The 26,374-nt window shown below is 35.1% G+C and overlaps 2 protein-coding genes across 2 annotated transcripts; one reads left to right on the forward strand and one right to left on the reverse strand.

Annotated features, from left to right (window-relative positions):
• The first annotated feature begins 14,359 nt into the window (after positions 1-14,359).
• On the forward strand, positions 14,360-23,897 carry sro (SDR family oxidoreductase shroud). Its single transcript, XM_073960781.1, has 4 exons — positions 14,360-14,683; positions 20,488-20,893; positions 21,060-21,421; positions 21,501-23,897. The coding sequence occupies exons 1-4, from the start codon at positions 14,580-14,582 to the stop codon at positions 21,649-21,651; spliced, it is 1,023 nt and encodes a 340-aa protein (XP_073816882.1). The 5' UTR covers positions 14,360-14,579; the 3' UTR covers positions 21,652-23,897.
• A 129-nt stretch (positions 23,898-24,026) lies between these two features.
• Positions 24,027-25,550, reverse strand: LOC141389364 (zinc finger protein-like 1 homolog). Its single transcript, XM_073960782.1, has 5 exons — positions 25,233-25,550; positions 25,053-25,164; positions 24,788-24,981; positions 24,458-24,719; positions 24,027-24,396 (listed from the first exon to the last, which is right to left on the reverse strand). The coding sequence occupies exons 1-5, from the start codon at positions 25,332-25,334 to the stop codon at positions 24,098-24,100; spliced, it is 969 nt and encodes a 322-aa protein (XP_073816883.1). The 5' UTR covers positions 25,335-25,550; the 3' UTR covers positions 24,027-24,097.
• Between the last annotated feature and the right edge of the window lie 824 nt (positions 25,551-26,374).

Below are 26,374 nucleotides of genomic sequence, written 5' to 3' on the forward strand. Positions count from 1 at the left end.
TTAGAAACTGTATTGTCTTTTTTGTATTATATATGGGCGTCTAATGGGAAATATAAACTTTTAATGCGGGTTTCTCGAAGTAATATCGGGACATCACATTAAACGCAAATTACAGCTTTTGTAATCTGAAAATGTAGCTAAAAGTCTCAAAATACCTAAAACCGGGTGGTGCAGTTATATTGGAGCTGTAACTGATAGGTCCACTATGTTCACAATTCAAATATTTTGGTTCGAGTCTTTGTTTGTCTTCAGTTATTTGGTTTTGCAAACTGTTATTCTGAACGTAAATTCCCCGTCAAATTTCTCGCTATGTATTTCCTTTAAGTTTAAACGGCGGAAAGACAAAACTCAAGGGAAATTTTCGTTCAGAATAAGGCTGAATATTTCGTTGTTGTTGTTGTAACAGTGTTTATTTTTATGTTTGTATGTTCGTTCTTTTTTCTGTTCAATCTGGCTCTGGGTCTATCTCCAGTTCCAGGAAAGTGGCTGCTTCGATGGGATGTAACCACAGATCCACTGGAGTTAGATGAGTAGGTTTGGCTGGGCAGTTGAAAAGGTGTTTTGTGTAGTGCGGGCCCATGCCACATACTGGGCAGATGTCTTGTACGGCGCTGTCGATTTCCGCCCAATAAGAATTTAGGCGACTGCAATTCCCGATCGTAGTTGAGCCAAAACTACTCTAGTTGTTGTTGTTGTAACCCTTTGATTCCTGTATTGGGGATGTAGCAGTCCTTGGGCAAGGTATTCCTTGCGTCGGTCCCGGAACATAGATCCAACTGCTGTGAGGACCGTACTACTCTAGTTTGTCGTGGCAGCTGACGGTCCTCAGCTGCAATAGATGGGGGATGTATTTCGAGGACTTTATTCACACTATATTTGCTTATGGCCTTCGCAACTGCATCTGTGGGAATACTATTTAAATCTGCTTGATATGCCTGTTGATCTAGGGGTTCCCTCCTATGTTGTTGGACCTCCGTCTCTAGAGCATGGATATTCTTCCTGATCTGCCTGAATGTGTCGGGCCTAGCCAGCAGATGGTGATTGGTATGGCTCTCACGGTAACACCCAAACAAGTACTGCAACGAAAGCATCTCATTGTGTTGCTTTGCTGGAAGAATCTTTGCCTCCTCATGTAGATGGTCCACTGAAGACTTGAGGAGGCACCCTGTTGCTGTTCTCAGGGCGGCATTCTGGCAAGTTTGAATATTTTTCCAATTCGTATCACATAATCTCGGGGACCAGACTGGAGCCGCATAGCTTACCACAGACCGACCTATCGCGTAATAGGTTTCTTTATCTGCATCCCAAGTGCTGCCGGCTAGGGACTTGAGGACCTTGTTCCTACTTTTCAGCTTGTCGCAGATAGCTGTGGCGTGTGCGCATGACGTGAATGTGGTCGGAATTCTGCTACCGTCGACCACGACATTCAACTCACGTCCAAACTGCGCTGTCCATGTGGTGAACAGAGGTGGCTGTAGATTTTGTGGCGGAAATCTGCATATTCCTCGAATGGAACCAGTAAGGAAAGGATCAAAGTCGGGCGGGGCCGACTATATGATACCCTACACCACTGTGAATATGTAAAATATAAATCGGAGCTATATCCAGATCTTAACTGATTTCGATATAATATGGCATATTTATTTCCAGACCGAATTCAGTCACACATTCCAAATATCATTGAAATCGGACTTATATAGCGTGTTTGGTGCAGCAAATACGCGAAATCGGCTGAAAATATATATGGGAGCTATATCCAAATCTGAATCGATTTCAATATAATTTGGCACATTTATTTCTAGACCGAATTCAGTCACACATTCCAAATTTCATCGAAATCGGAAATATATAGCGTGTTTGGTACAGAAAATACTTGAAATCGGCCGAAAATATATATGGGAGCTATATCCAAATCTGAACCGATTTCGATATAAATTGGGACACTTATTTCTAGACCGAATTCAGTCAAACATTCCAAATTTCATCAAAATCGGACGTATATAGCGTGTTTGGTGCAGCAAATACGTGAAATCGGGCCAAAATATATATGGGAGCTATATCCAAATCTGAACCGATTTTCACCAAAAGCAATAGCGTTCTTCCTATGGCTAAAAAAATTGTAGTCCCCAATTTTCAGCTGAATCGGACAAAAATGCGACCTGTACGTTGCGAACAAAAATACATGGACAGACGGACGGACATGCATAAATCGACTCAGAAAGTGATTCTATGTATATGCCTAGAAAGAACTATGGGTATATTTCATTTCCTTTTGTATGTTACATACAAATGCATAAAGACATAATACCCCTTACCACAGTGTGGTGTAGGGTATAAAAAGGTGGTAAGATCGGTTAAATAGTTGTTCAGTCTCTCACAGATGTCATCAGGATAGGTACCCGACGCCAGGATCGTGCAATCATCCGCATACGATGCCGTCTGGAGGGGGCGGAATACAGGAGAGGTAGAGGTTAAACAGTTCCGGAGATATCACCCCACCTTGGGAGACCCCCTGTTTCACTCTACGGGGTTTGGACTTCTTATTCCTGAATTTCACGTACGACTGGCGTCCACACATATAGTTAACTATCCAACGTTTGAAGCTTGGACGGAGGGTTGTCTGCTCAATGTCCTCAAACAGCGTGGAGTGCCTGACTGTATCAAAGGCTTTTGATAAGTCAAGCGCCACCATCACTGTTCTATCGCTATTTCTGATACTGGGGAGGAGTAAGGCCTCAAGTGTCTTTGCTGCGGGCGACAAAAGCTGGCATCCTTCACTTTTGCTGGCTTCCGTAGTGGGACCACCCTGCCCATGTTCCAGACTTCGGGAACACCGAGGGTGGCTAGCGACAAGTTGAGAACTTTAGTGCGATACTCCAATCCCGGCTCATGCAGCTGCTTCAGCATTACCATGGAGAATCCATCAGGGGCCAGCGCTTTGGATGATTTAGCGTTTTCGATGGCATTGGCAACATCATCCATTGTAAATTGTGGTGGTTCATCCTCGGCAGGAAGAGATCTGAATGTCAGATGTTTCTTTTTCTCGTCCCTTTTTAGACGTTTCTGAATAATAATTTTTTGCAACAAGAGAATTTTTATATTTTTAGAGGCACCTCTAGGACGCTTACCATAGGCAGTTCTTAAGATCCTGATCACAACGATACATAGTTTTCCCAGGGGAAGCCCATACTTCCCGATACATAGGTGTTGACATTTTATTATTCTTACTTGGGCAATATGGGTATCGTTTTAAAGCTTATGGAAAGTACTTTTATTCGCATAGCCGAATTTTGCATTTGTTCATAGGAGAAAGTTTTAAAGAAAACCTACAATTTTGAAGAAATTTTTTGTTCGCTTAGCCGATTTTTGCCCCCATCGAGGCTTGTTCCATCGAAAATAACTTCCACAAAAGGGGACTTTTGTGAGATTATATCACCAACTTGTTCTTTACTAACATTACCCACTTTGCCAGAATCCTATACTAATTGGCTCGAATTTTATTAATCAGGTATGTGATGGAAATCGATTCGACTTGTTTTCCCATAAATCGAAATCGTATATTTTGAATTCTTCCGAATATTTTATTGAAATTGAAAGTAGATTTTAAAAGTAATATTCATATAAAGTGCGTTTGCGAAGCAAAACTGTATATAACATCAACTACACCCCGAATATATACCATTTCGATTCTGCAAATCGAGTCGTTTCGGTTTTCATCACATAGTCCAATATTTCAAAAGCGAAACGCATAACAGCCACTGTGGTCGTGCAAAATCATATGGGATTTGCCGGTTTTCTTAATATAGACATGGTATTTGACCGCACAATAATTATTTCAAAATAATAAGATTGGTGTTTTTTCTCTCTTTTTTTTAAACCACTGATCTTTTATTAGTTAAGGTTATTATGGCTGCGCTTAACAATTACAATACTTCTGGATGTTGCCGTGAAAATTTGGCCTTAAAAGTAACACTCACTTATATAATAATAGACAATGTTTAAAATTTTCAGAGAAAATATATGGTCTGTTCCAGTACTGCAATAATCTACTAATTTTTACTATTTTTTTCGATAACATAAAGCAAAAAATGCTATCGTAGTAAAAAATAGTAGCTTCTTGCAGGTTCTGGAACAGAGCAATACAAAAAATGTCTAAAAAATTACATTTCGAAATGAATTGCTGTTTCACTATTGAAGAAAACAGTAAAAGAATCCTTCCGTTTGGCGACAGGTAAATGCCAGCCAGTACCAGACAACAATAATAGGAGTGGAGTTACCTCTTTGGATGGTTAGTAGGACAACACATGAATTTTTTTAAAACTTTCGGAGCATTATTTGGACTTGGACTCGCCCACGAAAAAAATTAAACCGTTGTAATCAAAACCACAATGGGTATATTCCATTCCAAGGCGATTCTTAAACGGAACTTAAGCTGGGTACACATTGTCAGTTTTGAATGACAGCTTTGTTGTTGCTAGCTAGTGTGGCCGTTCATTTTTGTCATTCATCATGCAACCACAATATATTTTGTGGTTACTGGACGGTTGGACAGTTATCGATAATTGCAAAAAATCGTCATTCAAAACTGACAACGTGTACGCAGCATTAATCAATGATTTGTTAACTTCTGTGGAAGAGGTACCTTAAGATTGGACCGATCGAATCCATCTCCAATCTCGATTTAAGTTTGGAACAAATATTACGATGTACAATGCTTGGACCAAATCGGTTACTCCCTTCGAAGGTTACTCCCTGACAAACAGGCGGATTGACATTGATCGACCCCAAATTGTCTGAAACGGATTTGGTGTTATCATATGTGGGTTCTAAAGTCATTATTTCAATAAAGCATATTTCCCATTTGTGGGGAGGTATCTGAATGAATGGTTCGATATAGTTCATTTAAGGGGTTTCTACACGGTATGTTTTATGCATAACGACTGCCACATTTTACAGATCTGAATTTCGTACAAATGGTGTGAACCATAGGAACATGATCTAAATTTGCGAGTAACCCCCTTTGATAGTTATCGCCCCCATCACCGTAAAAATATGTACAACGTTGTAATGAAGACTACAAGAACAATCTTCGATAAAAATTCCAAAACGATTCTCGAATTGCTCTTAAGCTGTACTCAATTACAAATATGAATTTTTGCGGCGGATATACCCGAAGGAGTGGACCGATATAGTTCATCTCTGAACTCATGTACCTCATCTCTAACTATGTCCGTCTGTTGAAATCAAGATACAGCTCGCAATTTGTAAGATAGAGCTTTGTAATTTAGTATTGAAGTTTTTATTACTCCTAGGATATTTGGTATTGCATATGGGCTATATCGGTCAACGTTTTGATATAGTCCCCATTGAACGCTACCACCCTATTTTCGGTATTTTGAAGGTTTTGGCCACAATAATCCACCGAAATGGCTAAAATTTGGTAGATAGTCTTCGTTGGGGGTACAAAACTTTCCACATTAAATTTGTCCGTATAGGTACACACCTTCATATAGCCCCCATAGAACGGTACCTCCCAATGTTCGGTATTTTGAAGGTTGTGGCCTCAATATTCCTCCGAAATGGCTGAAATTTGGTATTTAGTCTTCGTTAGTGGTATAAAACTGTCCCCCAGAAATTTTTCGGTACAGGTCCATGTCTTAATATAGCCCCCATAGAGCGGTACCTCCCGAATTTCGTTATTTTTAAAGTTAGCCATTGTTTTACCGAAATTGTTGAAATTTGGTTTGAAAAGTGCTTTGATGTTGCCTGGCCGGGGAATCGAACCCACGACCTTATGCGTTCAAAGCTGGTTTGCATACCATTGCACCACGGTGACACCCAAATGCATATACCTTATATAAATTTGCCTTGGGCCTACTAATATTTTTAAAAATCATATACAGTTTCTCATCTTTCAAAATCCTCTTTGGGTCCTCCTAGACATCTTTTTACTTATACGCTTTCACTCGTCCTTTTTACATCTTTCTACATTATCACTTTTATTGTCATCTATGCGTCCTCTTAAGAAATATTTAAGTTATTCACCACCGTTATTGCCCTCTTTGGCTCGTTCTGAAAATCTTAAAGAGACCCCGCGTACATTGCCTTTATTCTCTCATTACTTCATATTGCGTTGTTCCAGAAAGAAATATTCAATTTATTAGTCTTATTATGTTTTCAAAATCAACTTTTAACAGGTTTTAGTTTATTTTTTGTACATAGATCAATCTTTCACTTGGTAGCGATTTTCATTTAAAAACCGCCGTTATTTAAAAATGTCATCAATGTATGAAAAAAACTTCAACATTTCTTCTAAAGAATGGTAAAAAGTTCATACAAATCGGTTAAACAGTTGCTGAGATATTTAAATTTGAATTCGGCAATGAGCAAAAATACCTCTACTATTCGATTCTGGGTGCCTGTTACACGAAAATGAAAAAACGCGAATCTGTCTCGTGCCAAAAAGTACAAAATGCAAGTGGAGTTACCATATTGTTTTGATCTGTTGTAATTCATGGAAACAAAAAAGAAAGCATAATTTTAGGCGCCTAAGTAAAACTGCATCTATTTTGATCTTTAGTTTTGATAATAAAAAATCAAATAATTTGATCACCATTTCCGATTGGTCCCTTAAAAATTTTATTTTCATATTCAATTGCAATGTAACACATAAAAAAAATAATAATGTTATAAGAAAAAACAAGTCAGGCGTTGTGATATTTATAAATAAAAAAATAAAGAACTAACAATTAATATAAATACTATTTATAAGCATATAAAAATATTAACAAAAACTATATTTTTGCTTTTTTATAAAGAAAGGGAATATTATAATTTTTCTAAACAAAAAATGGCCTTTATAATACTAAAGATTTTTTGTATTAATAGGATGCTAATAAGAAAGAAATTTAATAACATATTTTACACAAGCACACAACTAAAATATTTATAACAAAATCTAAGCCTTATATAAATGTTTTTTTTTTTTTATTTTAGATTTTTTTTCTTAGTTATGATAAAAAATTAATGTATTTTTTAATATTTTGCTATGACTATTGGTAACATATATTGTATATCCTTTATACATACATACAAATATTATATTAGCTTTTTTAATGAAAAGAAAAACAAACGCTAAAGACAATTTCAAAGCATGTATTTTTATAAAATGTTTAGTAAGAAAGCAATTATTCTTTTTCGTTTGGTCAAAAAAGTAGTAATAAACGAACAAACAACAAAGCAAACAGCATGTGGATACCAGAATATGATGGAAAATTTCTAGCTTTAATTGAACACTAAGTAAATGACAAACAAAAGATTGAATAACAAATTGACGAGAACGAAATAGGGAGAACGTTTAATACATACAAAAATTTGCAAAATATGAAATGAAATTTAAAATCAAATTTTATTTGATTTTCTCTATATAACTACAAACACACTGTGAAATGAATTTTAATGTCCAAAATTACGATGATGTTGGTCGATGATAAATTACATAAAAAAGAATTTCAAAATAAATTAAAAGAAAAATTAAAAAATAATAAATAATAAACAGCAAGAAAAAATGCATTAATAAAAATCCAACTAACAACACCAAATGATTTAAAAATAATAAATAAAAAATAAGAATGAAAAACACTGATTATGTCTTTTTAGTATGTTTTTGTAGTAGGAAGCAATTACGTAAGTAATCTACAAAAAAAGCGTTTTCTGAGTTAGCAATTTCTATTTTTTCTACGATTTCTACTTCATCTTGTATCAAATTTTCACGCCTATATCTTTAAAACTCAACGAGTTACAGCTGATTTACTACAAGTTTGGCACAATTCAACAAAAAAGTTTTTTTAATTTATGAAGCACTAAAAACTACAAATCATGCTTGATCTTGCACAGAAATTTAGCACTGATATCTGGCTAGCTGTTTGCAAAATATGGTCCAAGTAGTTATTTTGTTTTTTGTGTTATAATCTTTTTAAGTTTGGAAGCCAAATTTCAATCGCCAACTTAAAACACTTTTTCTCGAAACTTGATTTTTGGAGATGTGTCACTCTTTGAGTAAATGAGCGATATGTACTATTCACATTAGGTCTGTTCGATAACTCAAAAGTTTGTACAAATTTGTACAAACTTTTACAAAATGCTGTTCGATAACAAACTTGTTTAGTTAAAGAGAAATGAGAAGTACTTGCAAGTAGTTGCAAAAACTTACGAGTGCTTTTTACTTGCGAAGTTGTCGAACAGGCCTATTGATGTGCTTAAAAAGTCACTGCTGTGGTAAAAAAACATTACGCGTTTTTTAACTCTTTATGGCAGAATTTTTATTTCTTGTTTAGAATATTATCTCACAATAAAAGTTTAGTTAATATTTATCACATGATGATGTATTTCTGATGTGATGATGTATTTCTCAGTGCTATGATACGATGAAGTAAAATAAAAAATTTGGTTTTAGGAAAGAAGGGTATTGATGATGTTTTTACCATATTGTACATTCTGTGTAGAAAATCCCTCGTAAATTCTTTTTGCTTGGCATCAGTATGACCTGTGTAGCCTAGTAGCCTTAATTATGTTGTTAATTTTAATACATAACGCAATTTTAGTTATTTTACATAATTCTTATATTTGCACGTTTTGCTGATTCTTGCCATTAAAACGACATTATTTCTATACATCGTTAAAGTACGTAAAAAAACGTAATTTCTTCTAAATATTGGTAAAAAGTTTATACAAATCGGTTAAGTATTTCCTGTGATATTTCAATTCGAAGTCGACAATGGTCAGAAGTATACTTTCTATGCAGTTCTGGGCGCCTGTCGCAGGGGAATGGTAAAATGCACATAATTTGTCTCTGACAAAAAGTAGAAAAAAGAATAAATAAATAAATTTTCATGTGATGTTGGTTGGTTGCCACATTGTTTTTATAATTTTTACTCAATCCAAGCATAATGTATAGCATATTTTTAGGCGCAAATGAAAAACTTGGTAGCTTTAATTCACTGTCGGATTGATTTACTTTCAAAGTTCAAAGCTGATGATACTAACTACAACCTTCCATGAAGGACAATGGAACGACAAAGGCGTCAGTCACAACCAAGGTGTGAAATTGCCACCAAACAAGACATTACGTTTGGCTATGGTTTTGTGGTAAAGCATTTTAATTCCAAATTACTTCATATTTACATTAAGCAATTTTCCTTGCGCAATTGTCAGTTTGTCGGTGAGAGAGGGTGTTGAGAGCCCCTTCCTCACAAAATGATTTAACATTTTTATTTATCAGCAATTTTTTGATATCGCTGTAAGCAGATGCATATATATCTGAAAACAAGCTTTACAGCCCCACGATGACACAACATTTAGTTTCTCACTAAATTTTTGATAATATCATTACATATCTGAGATTACCATTTTTACCATTTGTTACCATTTTTAACCTGCAAAGCCTTTCTTAACACCAGAAACTGGTAAAACTGGAAGCAATTTTTAAGAGAGGAGAGATAGCACAAATGCCTTTCTCTTCCACCACAGGCTACCAGACAAATTTCTTCAATTTTCAAGGCGCGATATGTCTGGAACCGTTAGTCAAAAAAATCTGAATATATACTAAAATGTTTTGCTAATGAGCAGCATCACCACAGCAAAAAATAAAGGAAATCAAAAACCTCATCTTAAAAAAGTGTCCGATTTCACTCAGAAAGCCCCATATATTTATTCTTGTTCTCATAAAATCTTTAAAAAATCCCTTTAATTCCTAAATACATTTAATAATTTTTTTTGGGTTCCCTTTAAAAATCTTTAAAATTCAAACTCTGTACGTCCTCCTGCAATCTTTTAAAGCCCACCGTTTTCTTGAAGCCCATTTTAGACCTACTAATATCTTTAAAAATCCATCTTTATTTTTCTCAAAAATATCTTTCAAAATCTTCCTTAGGTCCTCCTTAAGATCTTTTTACAATTATGTTTCCCCTTAGAAAAGCTCGATTGTTTCTCCTCCTTTCTAACATGTTAAAGCAATTACTTTAGCCTCCTTAAATCGTGAAAAATCTCGATGTACCTCCCATCAAATCTTTACAAAAAATCACGTTTATTGTCCTATTTGTGATCCTTACAATTGTCCGCATCACTTAAAAAATTTGTGAAAATTTACATTTATTGTCATATACATACGTGTCCTCTTAAAAATATTGTAGTTATCCACCTCTATTGCCCTCTTTGGCTTCTTCTGAAAATCTTTAAGAGACCCCGCGTACATTGCCTTCTTTCTCTCATTACTTCATATTATGTTGTTCCAGAAAGAAATATCCAGTTTAGTAGTATTATTTATGTTTCCGAAATCAACTTTTAACAGTTTTTTGTTGAGTTTTTGCACATTTCGCAAATTTTCGTTTAGTAGGGAACTTCACTTACAAATCGACATAATTTGAAAATGTCATCAATATATGAAATAAACTTCAACATTTCTCCTAATGATTGGAAAAAAGTTAAGTCCCAATTTACATTAGGCGAGTTTACTTGCGGCAATTTTCAGTTTGTAGGTGAGAGAGGGGGCTGAGAGGCAAAGGGTTACCATATGCCTCACCTCTCTCTCCATCAAACTGACAATTGCCGCAAGTAACTCGCCTAGTGTAAATTGGGACTAATTCAAATTGATTAAAAAATTGCTGAGATATTTTAATTTGAATTCGACAATGAGCAAAAATACCTCTACTATTCGATTCTGCTTGCCTATTACATGAAAATGAAAAAACGCGAATCTGCCTTCTGCCAAAAAGTACAAAATGTAAGTGGAGTTACCATATTGTTTTGATCTGTAGTTCATATAAACAAAAGTGAAAGCCTAATTTTAGGCGCCTAAAGAAAACTAATAAATAGTAGTGGTATTTCCGCTATTTTTTATTTAATTTCTTTTACATGAAAGGTGTAACCATAAAAAACCAAAAATGTCATCAAATCTATTCTACGAGATAAATTAGAGAAATGTCATCAAATCTATTCTACGAGATAAATTAGAGCATCCAAAAACTCTCACCATGTTTGATAGATTCGCATTCATATATGGTCTGTTCCAGAACTGCAAGAATATACACATGTTTACTATTTTTTCGATAACATAAAGGAAAAATTGTTATCGTAGTAAAAATGTGTAGATTCTTGCAGGTTCTGGAACAGAGCAACAATTTATGTCATCAAGGTATGACATTTCTTTTTTCCGGATTTTTTAATTTAAGTATTTCCAAATATTATAAAATATTAATAATATTAATAAAATATGAATTATATTTAAATCATACACAATTTTTATTGTCATATAATTAACCTGAATCCTATATAAGTAAACACTATCTACTTAGTTTTATCGGCGTTTACTGGCAGACTATTTTGTATTTTTTTAAGACAAAACCTTATATTTATGTCCATTTGTATTCCTATATATTAAAACTAGAAGTCTCGTTCCTTTATTTTATAACTGCCCATCTCGTATATATCACGTGTTGTTCTGCATAGGGATACCAGAAAGGATATTATTAAGAAACTGAAAAATAGAAAAGTCAGGGGCCTAATTACATGATTCGATTCAACCGAGTTTTTGCTAGTGAAAAAGATTTCGACACTATAAAAAAGCTGAATGACGAGATTCAATCGAAATAATTGATCAAATGTTTCGAGAGTAACCGGTAATGCAACTATGAAAACCTATGTGTTCTTCAGGGAATATTATGAAGGTAGATTTCAAAAATGCGTTTATTTAAATATCGATAAAAAAACAAAATTATTAACGAAAAAATTAAATATTTGTGGAATTTGTTGAACAATTCATTGAAATATGTTTTCGGAATAAAGATGTGCTAAGTCCCAATTTACATTGGGCGAGTTTACTTGCGGCAATTGTCATTTTGTAGGAGAGAGAGGTGAGGCATATGGTAACCCTTTGCCTCTCAGCACCCTCTCTCACCTACAGCCCTAAGGTTGAAAGACTGGACATTATAAAATGGAAATAAATTGAAATTGAAATACCCCTATGACACCGTGTGAGGTGGTTGGAGCGCAAGATAACTCTAGAACGGATCTGCCGATTCGGTCCATAGTCTAAGTTTGAAGATAAGCCATATCGGTCCACTCCTTCATGTACCTCCCCCACAAAAGTTCAAAAATGTTCGGAAAATTTGTTCATACTGTAATTCTTAAAGGGAGTGGCCGAATTGGTCCATACTTTACACATCCTAATATATCTACTAGATATAGATAAGGTTCAAATATGGACTATATTTGTCCAATCCATCCGGTACCTCCCACACAAAATTTCGGATAAGTTCACTTTAAGACCTGCTATCGAATCACTTTGATTTTTGTTGAAGCAACTTGCATTCGCTGCCTCAATTACGATGGTAAACGTTTTTTCAGGAGCAAGTCCATACTTCTTGAGTAAACATCCCGAAGTGTGTAAAAACTCCATATGGCACCATATGTAGTGGCTGAAGATCCACTTCCATAATAGTCAATGTAGATCCATTCCTTTTAGTATCTCCTCCGCAAAACTTTTGATACCTGATCCTAGTGAATATTTTTCTCGGTTCAAATTCCAAAAATTTATAAAAACCCTTAAATACATACGTTTTTTGGGAAAAAATTGTTTCAATATATACAGGCTGAGGGTATATCTCTGTCGGCAAAGCCGACTGATACTTTTTTACTTGTTCTTCTAGAAACCGACAACAAACACAATTTTTACATTTAAAAAAAAAAACAATTAGTCTGTTCCAGAACTGCAAGAATCTACTAATTTTTACTATTTTTTCCGATAACATAAAGGAAAAATTGTTATCGTAGTAAAAAATAGTAGATTCTTGCAGGTTCTGGAACACACACCATAAGAAATCTTTCATTTTGTTTGTTTACGATAGGTATTTGGCTCGACAATTTTACACGATAAGAAAAGTTGTGTCTTTTTACGTGATAATTTGTAATAATATGCCTGTCTGCGTACTCGATAATTTGTAATAATTATTACTAATGTTAGTCCCAATTTACATTGGGCGAGTTTACTTGCGGCAATTGTCATTTTGTAGGAGAGAGAGGTGAGGCATATGGTAACCCTTTGCGTCTCAGCACCCTCTCTCGCCAACAAACTGACAATTGCCGCAAGTAAACTCGCCTAATGTAAATTGGGACTTTCTAAAATTTACAGTTGTTCAATGGAAAAGTAAGTACGAAGACAAACCTAATTATTACTAATGTTGCAGATTTTGACAGTTGTATAAAGGAAAAGTTGCTGAAAAAATGTTTCAGCAACATTTAGTAAGTAAAAAGACACACCTAAAACTCGATACCGAATCACATAATTAGGCCCCAGATTATTAACTATTTTAATTACAATGTACCTGAGGACCTATTCTGTAACATTTTAACAATTCTACTCTTTGCTTATTTTTCAAAAATGTCACTTGTTTGTTTTTTGTTGTTACAATAACAACAGAAATGTAAAAATATCGATAGTTGTTGTTTGGGTGTATTACGAATGTCAGAAGAAATTAAAATCTCAGAGAGAAAGAGTAGAGGAATATAAGTCCCAATTTACATTAGGCGAGTTTACTTGCGGCAATTGTCAGTTTGTAGGTGAGAGAGGGGGCTGAGAGGCAAAGGGTTACCATATGCCTCACCTCTCTCTCCTTCAAACTGACAATTGCCGCAAGTAAACTCGCCTAATGTAAATTGGGACTAAGGAATTTCATATATAATAATAGGTGTATCTGTAGTGCGGTTCTATAACTCATTTTTGAGTTTCCGACAAAAATCGGTAACACTAAAACCCAAAATTATGATGAAATTCAAATAAAAGTTGACAACACTGTTGCTATCGTTAGAACTTTACGACTACTTTTATTGGTCGTTACCAAATAATATCGTTAATTACCGAAATTATAAGCATTTACCATGAAATGAGTTAGAGAATCGCACTACTGGTTACTTTCCCAGCAAGAACTTTCTTAGAGAGTAAGGAGTTTTTATTCTCTTTTGCAAGAAAACTGTAAACCTGTAAAACGATCAAAACACCTATAACATCGAATTCTACAACACACAATACGAAGAACTGTAATATCTTTCTAGTGTTTATGAGATTTTATAGTAGAGTGGTTTCGCTCAGCACTGTTGGAATATGAGGCTTTTTGATATCTCAATTCCAAAACTGCTCTCTCTACCAATTGAGACGACATGCAATGCTGCCTGCAATGAACTTCTGTTCACCAAAGAAACAAAATATTCCCTTACGCATTTTAAACCCGACGTATCAGAAGATTTGTGTTCAGTATGAGAGTTAAACGTTCATTGATAACATCAACACGTTTCGTAAAAAAAGCATCGACATCCTACCATATTGAGACAAGAACTTATACAGCACATTCAATTTGAAGTTAATTCAAATAAATGCTGTTCTGCGTTATTTCTTATTGAAGTTCAAGAGCCTTTTGTTGTAAAAAAAAAATAAAACAATACCAACAACAAAAGACAAGAAAAAAGCGGTGACAAAAGCAAAGTTAAGTTCATAATAATTATTACAACAACACCGAATATATTACAATATGCTGCGCCGAGCTGTATCACGTTGGTTGGGCTGGGGTGCCCATAACATGAATGTTTCGCCCAGAAATGTTATACTTATAACAGGTTGTGATTCTGGTTTGGGGTAAGTTATATAAAATGGGGTTGTAATTCTGGATTGGGGTAAATTACAAAATCGGATATTTTTGATTTGAAGAAATAAAGAAAATTAAAAAATGTAACTTCGAAACCATCGTAAACTAAATTCCAGTCAAACTAAAGGGGGGTGTGCACACCATAATTTAAAACTGATAGTCAACGTGCTTTTACCACAGTTTTTTTGCAAATAAAAACTTTTGTTTAGCTAAAAATGTTTGAAATACAATATGCCTGTGCGTATACTCGATAATATACCTGTCTATCTCAGTAGTCACACGCGCAAAATTTGCGGCGAAACTTTCCCATTATTTTGGCGTTCACAGATCGAGTTCCACCCTAAAGTAATTTTATGAAAATGCTGTATTGGGGAACTAGATCTATGAACGCCAAAATAATGGGAAAGTTTCGTCGCAAATTTTGCGCGTGTGACTACTGAGTATGTACTCGATAATTTGCAATAATAGCCGTGTTTTTTTACTTGATAATAGCTGTGTCTTTAATTTGTAATAATTATTACTAATGTTACAGATTTTGACAGTTATATGAGGCGCTCAGTGCACACTTCGACTAACTCCACTTTTTGAAAAATTTGAGATTTTAGTGTCGAAGCCTTTGATATAGCCATATCTATTTATGATTATAATATCTTTCCTGAATAATAACGATAAGCACCTTCAAATAACAAGTTTTTTTTTTTTGACCACTGAATAATATGCAAGTTTTTTCAGTGCACACTTCGATTAACTCCACATTCAAATGTAGCTCTGCTCGCAACATGTATGTACATTTTTACATTCAATGCTCTTTCGGTTTTGTTGAAATCATAGATGGTCTTTAGGAAATTATGACGTATATGACATACATTTTTGACGTATATTACATACGGCGGAAACGTCGTAAACCTAGCCAAAAAAAGTTTTCGACAAAATAAACAAAATCACTTTGTAGACAGATGCAACACACGTAAAGTAGTGGAAATGTACAGATTGTACGGTAGATGGCGTGCGTCATCCAATTTATTGTTCAATTATTTTAGTTATTTAAAAAATTAAAGAAAATGAACACATTTGAGTTTTTTTATTATGCATTTTAATATAAAAACAAGTTTTTGCAATTAGTTTGAAGTAAAAAATGTGGTTATAACGTATCATTTTTGAGGTTTATGACGTTTACTACTTTTTATACGTTTTCTACTGGTATATGATGTTTTTGACGTTTACAACTTTGTGACCGTCGAAAACCTAAAAAAACAGACCATCTCTGGTTGAAACACAAATAAGTCCTTATTTATATTAGGCAATTTTCCTTGCGGCAATTGTCAGTCAAAAATAAAAAAAATCAAGACCTAACTTTATTACATTTTTCAGTGCACACTTCGATTAACTCCACCATTACCACAACATTACTAAAGATTTTTTGTTGCCTATTATTTTATTTTATGTTTTATACCGTTAGATGAAAGCTATACCTGCTATTATGCATTTTACATTATATATTTGAATCCATATTATCAGGGGAATTTTAAAAAACAATATACATTTCATCATTGCTTTTCTCAACTTTTTGTTTTATGGAGTTAGTCGAAGTGTGCTCTGAACGCCTCATATAAAGGAAAAGTTGCTGAAAAAAATGTTTGAGCACAATTTACAGAATTAAAAAAGTCAAATTTTAGGGAAGTGAAAAGGTTGTTTCATTTTCAGCGAGTAAAGTTGGAAATTTCCAATGTATGGACGAAAAATTGTGCTCGGGGAATCTAACTCAGCACAAAAAAGATCATCCCGATATTTGCATTATTACAGAAACTACAGTGATTTTTCATACAAACTACTGGTTTTTCAAAATGGCACATCTTGAAAACGGTTAGAGATATTGAAAAAATTTGAACGGCACAAACTGAGTAGAATTCAGCGCAACTTTTGTTTTCCCGAAAATCGAAAATTGCAATTCTGTCATGTTTTCGAAAATATTGGTTTTATCGAAAATGGTACGAGATATCGAAAAAATGTTTGCGGCACAAACTGAGCACAATTCAGCACAACTTTTCTTTTTTCGAAATTCGAAAATTACAGAAACTACAGTGATTTTTCATACAAACAAGTAAAAAAGTACCAGTCGGCTTTGCCGACAGAGATATACCCTCAGCCTGTGTATATTGAAACAATTAGTTCCCAAAAAACGTATGTATTTAGGGGGTTTTAAAAATTTTGGGCCTTTGAACCGACCAAAATCTTGATTAGGATTAAAGATCAAAAGTTTTGCGGAGGAGTGGATCTCCAGCCACTACATATGGTGCCATCGGGCTGTTCGCTCAAGAAGTATGGACTTGGCCCCGAAAAAATTTTTACCATCGTAATTGAGGCAGCGAATGCAAGTTGCTTCAACAAAAATCAAAGTGATTCGATATCAGGTCTTAAAGTGAACTTATCTGAAATTTTGTATGGGATGTACCGGATGGAGTGCACAAATATAGTGCATATTTGAACCTGATCTATATCTGGTAGAAATATTAGGATGTGTAAAGTATGGACCAATTCGGCACCTCCCTTCAAGAGTTACCGTACGAACAATTTTTCCGAACATTTTTGAACTTTTGTGGGGGAGGTACCTGAAGGAGTGGACCGATATGGCTTATCTTCGAACTTGAACTATGCTTAGAAAAAATACTACTATGTATGGCCAAATTTTGGACCGAATCGGCAGATCCGTTCGAGAGTTATCTTGCGCTTCAAACACCTTACACGGTGGCATAGGAGTTTTTTGCAACTTTCAGTCTATTTTCTCAGGAAATATGGAGTTGCCCCTGATGAAAATTGTACCGTCGTAGGGGGGGCAGTACATACAAGTTGCATGAACAAAAATCAAAGCGATTCGAGAGATGGCCCTAAACTGAACTTTTCCGAAATTTTGTGTGGGAGATACCCGAAGGAGTGGACCAATTGGATCCATATTGAAACTTTATTCAAGTATGGTACACATTTCACTATGGGCAAAGTATGGACCAAATCGGTTACTCCTTTCAAGAGTTATCGTGCACACACATTTTCCGAACATTTTCCAACTTTTGGGGGGGAGGTTCCGGAAGGAGTGGACCGATATAGCCCATCTTCGAACTTAAACTAAGTTTGGGCAAAATATTACGAAAGCCAAAATTTGAACCGAATCGGTTGCTCCGTTCGAAAGTTATCATGCGCACCAGCCAGCCAGACGGACGGACATTGCTCAATCGACTCCAAATTGTCTGAAACACATTTCATCCAAACATACTTGGGGTCTAAAACCATTATTTTGATGAGGCACATTTTGCCCGTATGAAAGTGTATACACACCCTCGTTAGCATAAATGCTGAGGGTATACAAATACTGGTTTTTCAAAATTGCCACACCTTGAAAAATTTGAACGGCACAAGTTGGCACAAACGCAACTTTTTTTTTCCGAAAATCGAAAATTGCAATTCTGTCATATTTTCGAAAATATCGGTTTTTTCGAAAATGGTAGGAGATATCGAAAAAATTTTTGCGGAACAAGCTGAGCACAATTCAGCACAACTTTTCTTTTTTCGAAATTCGAAAATTGCAATTCTGTCATGTATTCGAAAATATCGGTTTTTTCGAAAATTGTACGAGATATCGAAAACATTTTTTCGGCACAAATTGAGCACAATTCAGCACAACTTCAATTTTTTCGAAATACGAAAATTGCAATTCTGTCAAAATTTTTTCGAAAAAAATCTTTTGTCGAATATCTCAGCCATTTTTTCGAATTTCGAAAAAAATTTCGGCACAAATGGGCACAAACCTAGCACAATTCAGCACAACTCAGCTTTTTCGAAATTCGAAAATTGCAATTCCATCGGATACCACATTGTTGCAGATTTTGACAGTTGTGTAAAGGAAAAGTTGCTGAAAAAATGTTTTAGCAACATTTAGTAAGTAAAAAGACACACCTTATGTATAAGTATTACAAATGTTTCTAAAACTGACAGTTGTATAAAGAAAAAGTTGCTGAAAAATGTGTTTCAGGTCCCAGCGGCTGAAATGAAAAATATTTCCTTTATAATTTTTTTCATTAGACAGTTTTTTCCTTTACAAAAGTTTTTATTTCACATTTTCATAGAAACAGAAATGGGCCCCAGGCCTAGATTTTCTTCGGTTCCATATTCTTGCCGTTCAGTTAGATCGAACGTTTAGCCAACCGTTGTCTTTCTGGCTTCCGGAGCGTAAGCGATTGGAGGCTGTTGGAGGACTGTTGTATACATTATCTCAGCCCTTAGGGAATGAAATAATCTTCCCCATCCAAAAAGAATACAAGTGCAACATTTCCAAAGCCAAGCTTTAAATTTTATTTCAATTTAAATTATTAGGGGTTTGTGGATGAAGTATCAGGAAAATTTGCTTTGTATTTGTGCATGAAACTAGGGGTTCTTAGATCGAGTTCCATACTAGAGTAGTTTTATGAAATTGCAGTAGGTCCCGGTCCACATTAGCGTGAATTTCATTAAAAAATTTCTTAAATCGAATTCCCCACTACAGCAACTTTATGATTTTACTCTACTATGGAAGTCGATCTAGAGACGCATAATTTCATCATTTTTTCAATGAAATCACTCTAGTGTGGGCCGGGACTAGGGGGAACTCGATCTAAGAACCCCTAGTTTCAGGAACGAATACAAAGCAAATGACGTTTCGGAAGTCAGCCATAGTTTACACAAATGAAATACTCCATCTTGCAGGTTTATGAAGAAAACACGACTTGAATCGTTTACGGACTAAAGGCCTCGTCACTTGAGAGGATTTCAGGCTTAATTCATTAAGCCATGCATGTTCTTCCTGCTTTAAGTCAAAAGCCAAAGCATACGTAGAGATGCGGCAACTCTACGCGGCAGAATGAGTCCTGAGGGCGAAACCTATAGCTCTGCGTGTTGCGTTCAAAAATACAAAAACAAAATACATGTATTTGTTGTTGTTTTCAATTTGAAATACATGTATTTTGTTTTTGTATTTTTGAACGCACACGCAACACGCAGAGCTGTAGGTTTCGCACTGAAACCCGATTTTCGTATGCTTTGAGTTACCTACAAAAAGTTGAAATAAATGTTGACAACACTGTTATTGTCGGTAGAACTTTACGACTATTTTTTATTGGTCGCTAACTTACCGAAAATTACCGTTAATTACCGGAATTATAAGCATTTTAATTTACCGATTTTTTGTCGGTAACTCAAAAAAGAGAATCGCACTACTGACCATAACTTTTGTGGAGAAAGTAACAGAATATGTTAGAAGTTGTGGTGGGCGCGGTTTTAACCCACATGAAACCACTGGTCGTTTAAACGCCACTAAAAATGGTTACAAAAATTTACGTAAAGCTCTGGTATTCTCGAATATTTTTGTGGAGTTGTTTGCATTTTGTTATAGTATTGTCTGTTATCTGTAATTTCATGCATATAAAAATTCAGTTGGCCTATGCGTTTCCCCGCATTTGGTCTAAAACGCAAGCAATTCAAAAAAAAAATTGACTTTTTTTAATTGAATTTTGTACGCCATTTTCAAATGAACAAAATTTCGTTACAATTCCAGACCAAAGTGTAATTACCTGAAATACATATATCAAAACAGATGTACATATGTCTACCCAAGGTCCATGGTGGACAATGTGTTTACATATTTAAACAATTTCTTCCATTCTATATTCTATTCTTTGAGCACTAACAAATTCAGAATAGTGGAGTTTTCAGCATCAACAAACAAAAAATAAAAAAGAAAAACATTAAAAATTAATTTGCCTTACAGATTTTCCTTGGCCTTGTATTGCCACTCGTTGAATATGACCGTCATATCGGCATGTCACAATGCTAATTCGGCGGGGGCAAAAATGCTGCAGCACCTGAGCGATCCCAAACGTATGATAACCATTGAGTTGGATTTATGTAAACCGGATACCATGGAAGAGACACAAAAACGTCTACAAGAATTAATTATGAATCCAAACGAACCAAATCACTATCAATTCACAGCATTGGTTAATAATGCGGGTACAATGTGTTTCGGGGAATACGAATGGCAAACATGGCAGCAAATTGAAATGCAAATTAATGTTAATTTATTGGGAACGATGAGACTGACCAAAATGCTGATGCCAATCATACGACAACATCGGGCTCGTATTATCAATGTGACAAGTCATTGCGGTCTACAGGTAAGAGAAATAGTGTAAAACCCGAAATCTTGAATAAGCCGTAATAAACTATCGGTCCTTAAAGCGTCATCATTTGCGTTTTAACCTATCTTGAATTACGAATTATCGAGATTCTACTGTATAAAATAAATTCAATTGAAAATGTATATTTCAATCCATTCTTTAGGCCCTACCCGCCTTATCAGCCTATGCAGCCACCAAAGCGGGTTTACGTTTTTGGACCGATTCATTGCGCATGGAAATGCAACAATATGGCGTAGAAGTTATTAATTTCATACCAGGATCCTTTGTAATGTCCAGCAACATTTCGGCACGCCAACAAGATCATGCCAAAGCCATGTTTGAAGAATTCACCGAAGAGCAACGTGAATTTTATGGGGCGTATTTTAAACGTTTCAATGATTATTTAACTGTGGTATCCGGTTTCAAACCACCTAATGGAGTAAATGATCAACATTTACTAGAAAAATTTAAGGAGTGCTTAACCACAAGTCAGCCCAAGGCTCTCTATATACATGAACCATGGCGGTAAGAAAATTATGAAACCCTGAAAAATAAGATCACACATTATTGAAAATATTGCAATTATTATTTTATTTTATTGCAGTTACAAATGGTATCGTTATTTATTCCGTATTTGTCCCACACCCTTTGTGGACTGGTTGTGTATAAAATTCTGTGCAATGCCCACATACCAACAGGTTCAACATGAGTTACAGTCGTCTACTTATAAAAACAATTGTCTATCGAATAATTAAACATATTTTATCTTATAATATTTGTTAATATTTTTTATTTATTTAGAATTGTATATAAATAATTATGTATTTAGATATAAAAAACGAGAATTTTTATTATTAAATAAATATAAAACAAATTTCAACGATAATTTTGGAACAAATTTGTGTTCAGTTTGCATTTAAACTACGCCAAGAGTATAACCCCAACATAAAATGCTTGAAGACGATTTTTAGCCATAAGATTTATATGAAATAGGCAAGTACTTTTATCTTGAATCTTGTGTAGTAGCTTCCCTAGGATACTTTTACTTAGGTCTTGTTGAGCATATCGGAATTAAACATATTTTTCGGGGGAGTTTATAATCAAAATCGGGAAAAATAAGCTCATAACTTGTTTGTTCCGGAACAGACATGTTTGAAACAAACATACACATATCAGGTCTGTCTATAGGCTCATGGGTAAGTCTGACCGAAATGTTATGCAAATGAATTTCGTTGGGGGTTATTCTGAATGAAAACTCTCCGTGAGTTTTGTATTTCTGCCTTTTCAACTTAAAGGAGAAAGTGAGAAAACTCACGTGGAATTTAGGCTCAAAATAACCAACATTTTCCCATACCTAGCAATATATTCGTTACGTAAAATGATGGTGGAAAAATTATTAAATCAATATATTAAAGTGAACCGCCTGATAATTAGCCTGATATAGACATTCGTCAATTCCTTTAAATTAATGTCATTGTAACCAATTCTTTGTAATGAATGAATACACCCAAACCGTTCGTGCCACTTCATTGAAGCCCTATCATTTAATTCTCCGACGTGCTACATTCGCAAACAACCAAAAGAAGTTTGTTAATTTTAATTAATTTCTTCTTGGAGTCGAGCTTTATGACCGATGATTTTTTGAATATGAAAGAGAGAAGCCGAAGATTCGCCATTGGTAGCTTTATTAAAATGCAATTTGTTTTTACAGTGGTGTATATTTGTCCACTCAGTCTGTATGGATTCCATGACATGGTTTCACTTGTAAAAAAGCATCGGTCATTAAGCACGACTTCTCGTTGGAGACCTAATGTGTTTATTATTGCCTAAAGGCAAACAATTTCGAGGTTTGTTAATCTTTGGTAGAGTAAATACCAAAGTCAATTCACTTACCTCACAATACTTGGAAAGATTTCCATCAAAGGATCACAATATCAAACAATTCTGCTTCAATTAACATAAGTATGTTTTGTAAGCCTTGACAAATGAAAATCAGTCCCCGAGCTCTACTTAGACTCGGTAGAATTTGAATCCAAATATGGTGAACTTACGTAAAATTTCGGAGCAAGTTAGTGGCACAACCCGCATTTCTATGACATTTTTATGGTCTCTTTATTGCTGACTAAATTTTTGGAGTCTAACTGGCATTAGTCTTTGGCTACGAAGCTTGACCGGAGGCTATATTCTGGTACCGCTTGTGCTCATATGTGGATTTGCATTATAAACCAAGTGCCTGACCCAGAGGCGATCACGTCGAAATACGTGTGAGCGACCGGTGCATTTTATGCATTCACCCGGTGTTAAGAGCACTGTGAGGTAGACCGCAAAGTATGTACTCACGCAAAGCACCACGACTTATGTCTCTTTATTTTTCCCACTTTGTTCATTTAGATTTTTTTTGTTGAAAACTTTCTCAAGTTTTTCCCTCAGCTGTGCACATGTGCAAAACTGGGTTTATTATCTTAGGTTGCCTTATTGGCTGTACTTGGTAAAGATTAACAAACGTATAGATTTTTTACACTACTTACTCAACTTCTACACCACTTTCACTTGGACTTCGCAACGGTTTTTTATCTTTTGTACGCCTTTTTAACTGGAGTATCAACGTAATATGTGAACAGCTGTTATGACTCAGTACATGTACCAATGATTGAGATTCATACAAAAGCAAGGGTAGTACCATAGACTTCTAGGATGTGATGATGAAGTTGATCGCAGTCAACTGGAATGTTTGTGTACGTCTTGCGTATTGTTGTTGTATCAATTCAAATATACTAGTTCGTGAATAATTTCAGTTATCTGCAACCTGAACATGCTATATCCACAATGAATCTGGAGGCATGTAAGTGTATCCACTTTAGTGTTGATTTATTCATTTGTCTCTATTTTTTGTAATTTTTCCGTTTTTCTCCTAAGCTCTTTCCGGAGAAATATCTTAACTATCTGGAAGGTGCCGCTAAACTCAGCTCAAAAATAAACAGATTACCAAAATGACGAAATCTCATTCAGTGATGACCATTTGTTTTGATTGTTGGCATATAAGATATTTTCTTGAGATACCCACTTTTTTCGAAGCATACTCACATTAAGAGTAGGTCTATAAATCGTCTTCAGAAAAAATAAAAAATTCTTTTACAAAAAAATAAAAATATATAGGTATGTATGTTTATCGTTTCCTTAGCAGTTACTCAATATCCTTAACTAATAATGTGAATTTTGTGGTAATTGTTGATTTGAATTATCCCAGCCACTATCCATGGAATCGTCGGAACCACCACGGCCAAACAAGGCCATTAAATATATTAGTACCACAAAAGCCAAAACACCACTGAGTACCAAGAACCAAGTTCGTCTCCATGGTGGTCTCGATGAGGGAGCATAGAAACGTCTAGACCAACGGGAAAATATTTCAGCTGGTGTACGTCTAGCATATTTATTTTCATCGCGATCTGTGCCACCTATGGGCGATTGTCGTGGCAGCAAGGGGCGACGGCTGCTGGCTGTTAAAGGATTTGTATCAAAATAAAAAAACCATAATGTCTAAATAATATTAAAACTTACCATGTACATCACTGCCAGAAGGAGGATTAAATGCATCCATTAGCAAAACGGAATGTGGACTATCATTTTTCATAGTGGTATTTGGAAAAACAGCACCATTAGCTTTTGAACGTTCCATAGCATTGCTGCCACTGTTGCTGTTACTGCTGTGATGAACCTTTGTCATACTATTCATGGGAGCTGTTGCTGGTTGGGAGGATGATGATGATGGGGATGAAACATTAGAAATATATTTTGCACTGGGTATTTGCTCGTCACTTAACTATTAAAAAAATAAAAAGAATTCATAAATATCAAACAAATCGATTGTCTCTCTATACAAGAGCTTACCAATGTTAAACCCAATCCATTGCGTCCCCAATTAGCTTGGGATAATTTCTGCTTCAAAGCATCAGCTACCGGCGATACCAAATTTGTTGTAGGAAATATTTCCGTATCGCATACTGGACAGGTATGACCTCTGGGCGCAGTGTTGGCCGGCAAAGACGATTGGCGTGCATTCAAACAATCCCAATGGAAAACATCTAGAAAAAAACACATTAGCCACTATTATTTATCTATTTATGATATCATAACTGGAGAAAAGAAGACTTACGATAACACACCAAACGTACACATTCACCTTCCTCTAAGCCTGTAGAGCATAGAGTACAATTCGATACATAATCACTATCTCTGAGCCACTGCAGATATGATTGGACTATGCACTGGAAATGTAGAAACAAACGTTCATAATTTGGAATATTAATTATTAAATCCATATTTCATATTTTACCTTTGGATGGCTTTGTACCATACAATTTTCGCATACGTTGACTCTATGTTCAAAACAGAACTGATTCGTCACACTTCTCTTGGGACACTTGCACAAACCCATATTTGATTATTATTTGTAAAAAGTATATATTTATCTGAATTAATATTACGGCTTTCACATTTGATTTCCGTTTTGATTTCACACTTTTGTTTTTTTTTTTTTAATAAATTAACACATCTAATATTTTTTCGCAGTTCGTCGATTTGAGGAATTTCTGACAATTTATTTTTTCTATCGCAAATGACAGTTATGACAGGCCACGTCAAGGAAAACAGCATAACAAAGGGAATTATGCTTGGTTTACATTTACGAAACCCACTCGATTTCAACTGTCAATTCCTTTGCGTATACATCAAATGAAAACTCATCTGTAGTGCGATTCTCTAACTCATTTTTTGCTTCAGGAGGAAGGAAGAAGAAGGAATTACCAATTATGATCATGGTACAATTACTTAGGTAGATGCCTCAGCCCAGCTGATCGAATCTAAAACGTCAAAAAACTAGGAATTCGCTATGAAAAATCAAAACAAACAACCATATGATTCGGTAAGTAATAGGCCGTTTATATATAACAAGGTTAGCCCAGTGGGTCTGGGTTTCAAATGTCATTTCCATTGTATATACTTCAAACAAATCCTCATAAAGAAGGTTAACCCTGCAAAAAACTATAATATAAACGCCGTATAAGAGATAGCATGTGTTCACTTCACTGTACAAACCATGGTACAATTAGAAAGGTAGATGCCTCAGCCCAGCTGATCGAATCTAAAACGTCAAAAAACTAGGAATTCGCCATGAAAAATCAAAACAAAAAACCATATGATTCGGTAAGAAAGAGATAGCATGTCTATACTTATATAGACAAACACAAGCGATAAAAAGAGACAACAAGAGACCATTTGGCGAAAATTTTGACAGTTTACATTACAAAAAAAGTTGCTTTGTTGTAGCAATTCGCCGATGCATCTACCTTTCTTATTGTACCATGGTACAAACACAAGTGATAAAAAGAGCAACAAGAAATCATTCGGCGAAAATTTTGACAGTTTACATTACAAAAAAAGTTGCTTTGTTGTAGCAATTCGCCGATGTTTCTACCT

This window comes from Musca autumnalis, unplaced genomic scaffold (genome assembly GCF_047663935.1).
Source record: "Musca autumnalis isolate F117 unplaced genomic scaffold, ASM4766393v1 scaffold_1, whole genome shotgun sequence".
Lineage (NCBI taxonomy): Eukaryota > Metazoa > Arthropoda > Insecta > Diptera > Muscidae > Musca > Musca autumnalis.

What these genes read in the sequence shown, in the direction of transcription:
- sro (XM_073960781.1), top strand. Translation starts at nt 14,580, where the DNA reads ATGCTGCGCCGAGCTGTATCACGTTGGTTGGGCTGGGGTGCCCATAAC. An exon ending in GGTTGTGATTCTGGTTTGGG is followed by an intron (nt 14,684 to 20,487) that starts GTAAGTTATATA and finishes TTTGCCTTACAG; the next exon opens with ATTTTCCTTGGCCTTGTATT. An exon ending in TATATACATGAACCATGGCG is followed by an intron (nt 21,422 to 21,500) that starts GTAAGAAAATTA and finishes ATTTTATTGCAG; the next exon opens with TTACAAATGGTATCGTTATT.
- LOC141389364 (XM_073960782.1), bottom strand. Translation starts at nt 25,334, where the DNA reads ATGGGTTTGTGCAAGTGTCCCAAGAGAAGTGTGACGAATCAGTTCTGT. An exon ending in TGTACGTTTGGTGTGTTATC is followed by an intron (nt 24,982 to 25,052) that starts GTAAGTCTTCTT and finishes GTTTTTTTCTAG; the next exon opens with ATGTTTTCCATTGGGATTGT. An exon ending in TTCTGGCAGTGATGTACATG is followed by an intron (nt 24,397 to 24,457) that starts GTAAGTTTTAAT and finishes ATCCTTTAACAG; the next exon opens with CCAGCAGCCGTCGCCCCTTG.